Source organism: Eubalaena glacialis, chromosome 14, assembly GCF_028564815.1.
Source record: "Eubalaena glacialis isolate mEubGla1 chromosome 14, mEubGla1.1.hap2.+ XY, whole genome shotgun sequence".
In the NCBI taxonomy this organism is placed as follows: domain Eukaryota; kingdom Metazoa; phylum Chordata; class Mammalia; order Artiodactyla; family Balaenidae; genus Eubalaena; species Eubalaena glacialis.
The window spans coordinates 22158544-22168751 of NC_083729.1; the positions used below are offsets into that span (position 1 = coordinate 22158544).

At 39.6% G+C, this 10208-nt stretch overlaps 1 protein-coding gene across 3 annotated transcripts in view; it reads right to left on the reverse strand.

The window, feature by feature from the left end:
- RBKS (ribokinase) overlaps window positions 1–10208 on the reverse strand; it is an 85705-nt gene that overhangs the window by 46465 nt on the left and 29032 nt on the right. For all 3 annotated transcript variants that reach the window (XM_061211066.1, XM_061211064.1, XM_061211065.1), the window contains exons 3-5: window positions 6629–6692; window positions 5628–5690; window positions 1757–1921 (exon numbers count right to left, since the gene is read on the reverse strand). In XM_061211066.1, coding sequence (XP_061067049.1) covers window positions 1757–1921; window positions 5628–5690; window positions 6629–6692 — 292 coding nt within the window. The remainder of the gene's footprint in view (window positions 1–1756; window positions 1922–5627; window positions 5691–6628; window positions 6693–10208) is intronic.

The window sequence follows — 10208 nt, forward strand, 5'->3', positions numbered from 1 at the left end:
ATGACAGCCCGAGTCAGGCTGCCTGTCCATCCGGGTAACTCTAGCCTCACCTGTGAGAGGTTAGCTCCTCAACTGTGGTTCCTGTACCTTTCTCTCCGCCACAAGCTGGGTAGGTAACAGGCCATTAGACTAGGACAGAGGGAGCAGTCATCTCCGAGAAGCAAGGGGCAGTAGGAAAAAAAGAAGTTACATGAGAATATACTTTGACCTGTACAAGGAAAGACAGGAGCATGAATGAAGTGGCACGGTGTACTCACACCACCTGATTACGATGAGCGCAGTCAGTGCAGAGAATGCTCACCATAAGCCTTAGACTTTATCTGTGACACCCTGAGAAAATGTAACCAAATGGGTTTTGGCTTAAAATTCTTTCTGACAGCTTCGAGTCCATTAAAAATACATTAAATGTCAGTGAGAATTTGCCACAGCATGTTGTTTTGCCAAGAGGAAATTTGTTAAATCAGGACATACATTTTAAAATTCTCCACAAAATCATTTCAGTAACTTATTTTCCATTTATTGCTATGTAGAACACTATACACTTTGAGAGAATCACTTATATAAACACACAGATACATACACACACTTACTGTTCTTTTTCTTCTTCTTTTTTTTGGTTTTGTATCTTGATGAGAAAGTTTTATCTGGAAAAGTCAATGTGGTTCTCTCCCTATTTTCTTCTTAGTATAATTCACAGAACTATGGCCACAATATCAAGGAGAAGCCACTGTCTTAGAGTGGCTACTTTTTATTTTGATTTTTTTGACCAAAGGGTGCTGAGATCAGGATATTATCCTAATTTTAATTTAAAGAGAGAAGTGAAAGAGAAAAGAAAACTGGTGTTTACTGAGAAGTACTACACCATACTTGGCATCATATTTTATTTCATTCTTAGATCAATTCTGTAGGGGAGTATTTCTGTATGCATTTAACAGACAAGGCTCAGAAAACTCAGATAATTCTGCTAAGACCACAAAGCTAACAAGGAACAGAAATGGGATTCTAACTCAGAAGACGCTTTCCCCACTAGTCAGTGGTAAAAAAGAAGCAAACAGAAAGAAACTATCTGGAGTTTTAAAAAGTTGGTTATGTGCTGGGGTTGAGAGAAGGGGAGTGGGTGGGAGAACAGATGAATCAAGATTAGCCACGAGTCGATGACTGTTGAAGCTGGGTGATGGGTTTCCTTATACAATTCTGCCTGCTTTTGTGTGTTTGAAAATTTCCAAAGTCAAAGATCAAACAAAACAAAGAGTCGCTTAAAGGACACTGACAACATAGAAAATATTACATATAAATAATCTTTTGTTGTTTATAGAAAAGACAATAAAGTTTTACAAAAAGGAGAAAGAACAAATCTTCAGTTCCTTGAGATGTTTATCCAAATGTACCTGGGCAGTGATTATACATGACCTGCAGCTTAACCTCTGGTTGTCAGAATGGAACTCATTCTACTACCTAGAGTGTATCTTGGACAATGGGCTGCTTCAAAGATTCTAGTTACTACTTGAATTATTTCTGCTAACTAGACTGGAGATTTGTATTTCAGAATATCAGAAATGCTACTCATGTTATTTTTTCACTATTTTTAAGGTTTTCTAACATTATCGAGAACTACAGGAAGACACTGAATCTCACAGGTGGGAGAAAGAATATTTTACTGCAGAAAAAGTATGGCTTTGCTTAACTTGAAAGGTTAACTTTCACTGAGACAGTGATAAAAGCTTTTACAGAAAGAAGGACAAATGTGTAGAATTACCTCCACTGCTGTGGGCTATCCTCAGGGCTTCCAAAGAAGCTGCTGGAGTTACTTCTAGCTGGCAGATCATTACTTTGGCTCTGCTAATGGCACTGGCTGCTTCCCTCAGGTCTTCAGTATTCAAAAGTAAATTTGCTCCAGCCACTATAACGATGATATTCTGGCCTATAAAGAATTTTTACATGTTTATACTAAAAATCAAGCAAAACCAAGCAACAACATCCTGCAATGTTACAATCACCCTTAGAAAGTCATTATATATAAAATGTGTTGTAAGTATTAATTCTAGCATTTCTAAGCCATTCAGGTTAAATTTCATATTCCTAATGGATCTTCCTTTACATCTCTGTAGGAATAACATTATTCTGATCATCTTGAGCAAAATCTAAAAAAAAAGATTTCCCTTATCAATATTCTTATATATTTACAAAGAATATTAGCTGATGAATTATATATAACATACTTAAAAATTTTCTCTTATGGGAAATGGCTGGTACAATATATGTGGTAAAGATTCTGAATCCTAAATGACAGAGGTCATAATGGTGAGTGTAAACAGGAATCAGCTTGCTTAATGCTAAAAACTAATGCTCTTTAGCATGCAGTCAGTTCATGTGTGTACCCCAGGGTATTCAGAAAAGTGATTTTGTAAATCAAACACATTTTATGATATCAAACATGAAAAACTATACGAGATAACTTAAGGTAGGGAGAGAGTGATATTTGGCCTATACTCTACTAGATCAAACAGAAGCAGGACTAAGGAATCTTGTATGCTTATCACTTGGACCCACTCTCTACAATCCCACGCAAGTGAGGGAGGAGTGGTGGTGCATTTTCTCTGTCAGGTGAACTCTCAGGAACTGTGCTGTCCAATACGGTAGTCATGAGCACAAGCCACATGTGGTGACCGAGCACTTGAAATGTGGCTTGTCTAGACTGCGATGTGCTTCAGTCGTACAATACATAGCAGATTTCAAAGACTGAGTTGTAAGAAAAGAAGGTAAAATATCTCATTAATTTTATTTATTTATTTATTTAAATTTATTAATTAAGTTATTTTTGGTTGCATTGGGTCTTCGTTGCTGCACGTGGGCTTTCTCTAGTTGTGGCGAGCGGGGGCTCTTTGTTGCAGTGCGTGGGCTTCTCATTGCAGTGGCTTCTCTTGCTGTGGAGCACGGGCTCTAGGCGCGCGGGCTTCAGTAGTTGTGGTGCGCAGGCTTCAGTAGTTGTGGCTCGTGGGCTCTAGAGTGCAGGCTCAGTAGTTGTAGTGCACAGGCTTAGTTGCTCCGCGGCATGTGGGATCTTCCTGGACCAGGGCTTGAACCCGTGTCCCCTACATTGGCGGGCGGATTCTTAACCACTGCACCACCAGGGAAGCCCCTCATTAATTTTAAAGAACATTTTGATTTCACGTTGAAAGGACAATATTTTGGATATATTGAGTTAAGTGAATATATTAAGTGAATATATTAAGATTAATTTTACCAGTTCCTTTTTACTTTTTAAAATGTGGCTAATGGAAAATGTAAAATTATGGACATGGCTTGCATTATATTCTATAGGACAGCCTGACCTAGAGGGATGAGTTGCATCAGTCTTTTCTGTGCTCCAGGCTGCTTGTGCTGATCTTGTATAGACGTGACCTAAAATTACCTCTGACCGCAGAACACATGCTGGCCTATCATCTTACCACAGATGTGTTTGTTGGCCAAGGAGGACTTAATAAAGTGGGGATGGTTCAGCATAAACCCTATCTCAGTACTGGAAAAATTCAAAGTACCCGCACACTGAAAGACAGCATACCTCCTTGCCTTTCTCCTTCAGTGACCTCATTCTCTCTGCTACAGTCAACTGCTGCTCTGTGTTGCTGACTCCTGAATAGACATTTCTGGCCTGGCCTTGGCTGATGAGTGACAAAGCCCAAGACGAAAGCTGTCTGGTGGACACTGCCATATGGCTAGCTCGTTCATGCCTCAAATTAAACTTGTCAAAACCGCTACTCATCCCTTCATTTAAAGATGCTGATTGTTGTCTCTTTGGGTATTTGTGTTAGCTCTTCTACTACAATCTGTACTCTCGAGGGCATTACCATACACTATAAACCAGACAAAGTCTACCATAACAGGCACCCCATACACAATATTAAATATCTGTGCACGGAAAATGCAGTATTTTGTTACACAGATAAGGAAGAAACAGAACTCGATATCCCTAGAACACAAAAAAGAGTTAAAGTTTAAGACAGGGAATGAGCTGCTGTTAGCAGCAATAATTACTTAAATGTAGCTTAAAATAATGGACACAGACGGTTGTTAGAATGAAATCTTTTGTCTACTGTCTTTAAGTGGAATATATTTTTTGGGGGGTTGTTATTGCAACTTTGAGATCACTAAAGTAGAACTAAAAATACCATAACTTCATGATAAATGATTTTGTGAAACTGCATTATAAATAAAAGACATATTGTGACAAATCCTAATTTAAAACAATGCACTCTAACCTCTCACAAAGCAGTAGGTTCTTCTGTCCTAGGTGCTCCATGAAATGCTCGGTCCTTCTGACTGTTAATTCTGATTTAAAAAAATCTTATGTAGCTGTTTTTATACTTAAAATAGTTGGTAGCAATTATGAAAAGTTTACTTGAGGGTAAAGAGAAGTTACTGGGTTTTTTCCCCCCATAAATTTATTTATTTATTTATTTTTGGCTGTGTTGGGTCTTTGTTGCTGCGCGCAGGCTTTCTCTAGTTGCGGCGAGTGGGGGCTACTCTTCGTTGCGGTGCACGGGCTTCTCATTGTGGTGGCTTCTCTTGTTGCGGAGCACGGGCTCTAGGCACGTGGGCTCAGTAGTTGTGGCACGTGGGCTCAGTAGTTGTGGTGCACAGGCTTAGTTGCTCCGTGGCATGTGGGATCTTCCCGGACCAGGGAACGAACCTGTGTCCCCTGCATTGGCAGGCGGATTCTTTTTTTTTTTTTTAATTTTATTTATTTATTTATTTATTTATTTATTTATGGCTGTCTTGGGTCTTCGTTTCTGTGCGAGGGCTTTCTCTAGTTGCGGCAAGTGGGGGCCACTCTTCATCACGGTGCGCGGGCCTCTCACTATCGCAGCCTCTCTTGTTGCGGAGCACAGGCTCCAGACGCACAGGCTCAGCAATTGTGGCTCACGGGCCTAGTCGCTCCGTGGCATGTGGGATCTTCCCAGACCAGGGCTCGAACCCGTGTCCCCTGCATTGGCAGGCAGATTCTCAACCACTGCGCCACCAGGTAAGCCCCGCAGGCGGATCCTTAACCATTGCACCACCAGGGAAGTCCTGGAAGTTACTGTTTTTAAAAGACAAATGTTTCAACTATTGCAAGGCCTTGTGACAGGCATAGTTGTATATATAGACTTTTGAGATTTGGTTGCTGTTTAAAGAGCAGACAAAATTGAACACTAACAATAAGTTAGAAGTAATTGGTTGCTGCCATTTGCTTAGTAAATATTCTATAAATATGATTCATCAACTTTCTTTTGCACCCATATATTTACATTTATTTACTTAGTGTAACTGAAATGACAGATGAATACTTAACTACTTTTAGAGAGAAATATCAATTCTGGGTTCACATGAAGGGTAATGGGATGCTACAGAATATAAGTATAATTTTGAGGCAACTATACCACTTCATATGTATTGGATGGACAATTTTGTATTTGAATGATCAACTAGGGAAGTGTAAGTAAAGGGCAACATATATATTTAGATTGGAAAGACCACACATTAGAACTTGGAGTGGTGGTTATGGTAAGAGATCCATAGGAATAGGGTAAAAATTGATGCTTCTGCTCTAGCTCTGGAAATGATACTCCAATATGTGAAACACATACCTTCATTACTGACAATTATAGAAGCAGTTCCTGTCGCAGCATCTTTAGTCTGATATGTAAATTCTAAAAGAAAAAGGAAATCACAGTCACGTATGTACAGCCTGGCAAGGATAATCTATTTTAACAATTTCAATGCACCACTAATCCTTGGAAAAACTTTTTAACCTTTAACCATCTGGAATGATAAAAAAGAAATAAGTAATTAGTGCTAATTTATACCCATCACCTATACAATGAGGAAAATACAAGTCTTCACACTTAGTTGCGCCTTTTTTCTACATTAGTGGCAACCCAGCAAACCACCCCCGCTTCTGATGCCTTCAGATTATTCACAGTTGTACACATATGCATTTTTCTAGACCACCATATTTCTTTTCTTCAGTGAAAGAAATGACAGACTTGAGATGAAAGACTAAAGGTCAAACTCATAAAATGAAATTGTTTAACTTTCTTCATTTTCATAAGCTTCGCATCTCATCAAGAACTATGGTCTGGTGTGTAAATGGAAATGTTGATCAGGCAGCCTTTGGCAGCAGCAAAGAGCCTTGAACTGGAGCCAAAGACCTGCACTCTAGTCCTGGCTCTGGCTCCAGCTAACTGTGTGCTCTTGGACAAATTCAGAACCAATCTGGCCTTCAGTTTTCTCTTTTGTGAAATGATGGTATCAGCATCAGTGGTTTCTAAGATCATTTCCAGCTATAACATTCAATGACTTTTCTTAAGATATCTTTTGTGAATGCAGCACCTGTTTTCTCTTGTCAACTACTTTTGAAACATTTCTATGAGATGAATGCTTGTAACCTCCTATCATTTTATTCCTGTCTGGAGAAACGTACATGAAAGAATTAACCAAAGGATATTTAAGCAAGACTAGACAAAGCTGCGCATAAAAATTCTCTGGCCACCAGGGGAGGATCTAATAATTCTATTGTGTTTTCAACTTGTAACCAGATTCCAGAAGAAAGTTATAAAAACTAACTTTAAGAAAGATGAAATTTTACCTGTAGAAATATCATTCTGTTTCAAGTTTTCTATATAATCATTGCCAAAGGAATCTTTGCCAACCTGTACCAAAGAAATGATGAACATTAGATTTTTTACATTTAGTAAAATGCTACAAATGTAGTTTTTAGAATACTTAGCATTTTAAAAGGGCATATCTGCATGGTACTTTGTAAACATTAACTAATTAATCTTCTTAATGTAAGATGCTATACTTGATTTCAGCCCAAAGAATTGTTATATATTAATGTTCCATTTGTATCCTGCCTAAAACATGAAACATTTAATGACTGTCACAAGTTCTGTAGCTTCTCTCTCATTTTGATCTTTTCATATGGAAATTGCCATTGAGACAGAGCTGTCCACCATCAACAATCCTCAATATTTATGAAGAATCTCAGCTGTTCATACTTCAGTATAAATGAAGGTATCTTTGTAATGACCTGCCTGGTGTTTTAGAATCTTCTTATCTTCTCCACTGACCCTGACATGGGGCAAAGAGGAGGGAATTTAAAAAGTCCTAGCTAACTTGGGTAAGTTGGTGTAGTGGAATTCTGTTGTTTTGCATCCTAGCATCCATTCTGGTAATGATACTTCGATTTTTCCTTTGGACTCTTCCATTCACAGACAACATGATTAGGGTTGCACATTTTTTACAATCAATGAATCTATATTGACACATCATTATCACACAAACTCCATACTTACATCTGGGTCTACTCTGGGATTGTACATTCTTCGGGTTTTGACAAACGTATAGACATGTATCCACCATTATTGTCTCATACAGAATAGTTTCACTGCCCTAAAAATCCTCCGTGCTCTGCCTATTCATCCCTCCCTCCTCTTAGCCCCTGGAAACTACTGATCTTTCCACTGTCTCCATAGTTTTGTCTTCTCCAGAATGCCACATAATTGGAATCATACACCATGTAGCCTTTTCAGAATGGCTTCTTTCACTTAGTAATATGCATCTAAGGTTCCTCCATGTCTTTTCGTGGCCTGATTACTCATTTCTTTTTAGTGCTGAATGATATTCCATGGCATGGATGTACCAGTTTATTTCCCCATTCACCCACTGAAGGACATCTTGGTTGCTTCCAAGTTTTGGCAATTGTGAATTAAGCTGCTATAAACATCCATGTGCAGGTTTTTGTGTGGATCTCCTCCTACTTTTACTCTTAACCAGCCTGTCACCATTTAAATATCAGGAGACTCCACAAAAACAAACACGTTTCTGGGAAGTCTTGAAAATTTAGAGGTCCTGGTAAACACCAGGCCTACATTCTTGCAAGACAACAGAGCTGAACCTATCTCATTAGTGAGCACATGCTCTCTAGTTCACCATAGCCCCCACCTAGCCTACTGCAATGTATGTTACCTGTTTGGCCCCATAGGCTTTTAGGCTTGCCACACCTGAACTATACTTCTATTTTTCTGTCCTGCAGATGAGCACTTTGTCAGTGGATAACGTCTCTATCTAGGTCTCAGCACTCCTGGTATATTCTGCTCCTCTTTGGACATATCAACAGAAAGAAACCTAGAGGTTTACTTGATCAAGAACCTCAATGAGTGATGATAACATTTCCTGGTAAGCTTTTAGACTGTCTAGGTTAAGGGTCAGAAAATTTTTTCTGTCAAGGGCCAGATAGGTAGTAATGATTTAGACATTGCAGGCCAGATGGTCTCTCCTGCACCTATTCAGCTCTGCTATTGTAGTGTGAAAACAGCCAAAGACAATCTGTAAACAAATGGGTATGGCTGTGTTCCAATAAAACTTTACTTACAAAAGTACATGGTGACCAAGATTTGCCCCATGGGACATAGTTTGCTGACCTCAGATTTAAATGCCACCTCTGATGCCTTCTTCCTCAAGGAACACTTTTCCCTGTGCTCCTTTTCTGGTAGAAATGCTGATTAGGCAATTATCTCAAATAATATATAAGTTGTTATTAGCAGAATTTCTATCTCTACAATGAAGTACAGAGGGTTGCTGTGGGGAGAGTCCCCTGGTAGAAGGAGGTCATCAACTAAAGGTTTCCTTTATAGAAGGCTGGCCATTTTCTACCAGGTAAGAGCCAAGGCATCCTGTTTCTTAGGTCAAAGACTCATACCAGAAAACAAAATCTTTGTTATCTCATCTTTTTTAAAAAAAAAATTTATTTACATTATTTAACTCTCTCCCATGGGTAATCAAAAGTGTTGTATAGTTGGGCAAGTATCATTATAAGAATGCTGTAGGAATTAAGAAAGGCCATCCCTAGGCATGTGGAGCCTGATACAAATTAGAGCAAAGGAACTTCTCTACCCTTCCCTATCAGTTTTTTTTTTTAAATTAATTAATTAATTAATTTTTTGGGTGTGTTGGGTCTTCGTTTCTGTGCGAGGGCTTTCTCTAGTTGCGGCGAGCGGGGGCCACTCTTCATCATGGTGCGCGGGCCTCTCACTGTCGCGGCCTCTCTTGTTGCGGAGCACAGGCTGCAGACGCGCAGGCTCAGTAGTTGTGGCTCATGGGCCTAGTTGCTCCGTGGCATGTGGGATCTTCCCAGACCAGGGCTCGAACCCGTGTCCCCTGCATTGGCAGGCAGATTCTCAACCACTGCGCCACCAGGGAAGCCCCCCTATCAGTTTTATACAGGCAAAATCTGTTTAAGGTGAATACCAAGGGCAGGCTTGATAAATGGTGCTGATATTACAAATATTAGGAAATGCCAGGATTCGGAAGAATTGTTGGAGGGGAGGAAGAAACCAAAACATGGAGTTTTGCCCTCAAGAAACTGATAATATTGGAGGGAAAATAAGACATGGAGACACAACTATAACACCAGGTGGAATATCATGTGCATCAGAGGCCTAATTAGGAAGGGATTTCATGCTCAGGGTGTGAAAGCTTTTGCAGGCTTGCTGCAGCTGTATTTTAGAGGCTTCAGTAGCTGCCTGTCTTCTTCCTGCCCAGAGAATTACCTGATTGGCTACATCCCTCAGTGATTGTTATGGTTCCAGATTTATTCTAATAGTGATTTCCTGGCAAATCTGTTGGCTGGCCTTCTAAGTTCTACATGAGAAGTGGAATAAAATCCTTTGTTTTTGCCTTCTTTGGTATTCTCTTGTCAAAAATAAATGGAAAAATAGCAACACTGTTGAGGATTAGAAGACGTCGACTCTAGCTCCATTAACTTCGCATGGAGGTTGTAGTGATACATTACAAAGTAAAAGTAGTGAAAAAAGCCTAAGAATAGGAAGACGATATTTTCATTTGTGTCATGGAAGTCAGAAGCCCCTTCATATTAGCTGTGTGATCTGGGGCAAGCCACTTTAACCATCTATAGGCTTCAGTTTCCTTATCTGGAAAGACCCAGCCAGTTTGCTGCGAGGGTAAAATAAAATAATATGCATGAAAGGACATTTAAAACTTTAAAGGATTAAGTAATATGACTTGGTGTTATCATCATCATCATCATCATCATCATGGCTGTACTCCTGCTACTATGGCTGCTTCTCTTGGGGTAGGGGCAGGGCTACTGCTCCTTGGAGTCAATCTTATAAACTACTTTCCTGCCCATCTAGTTCTCCCAGACG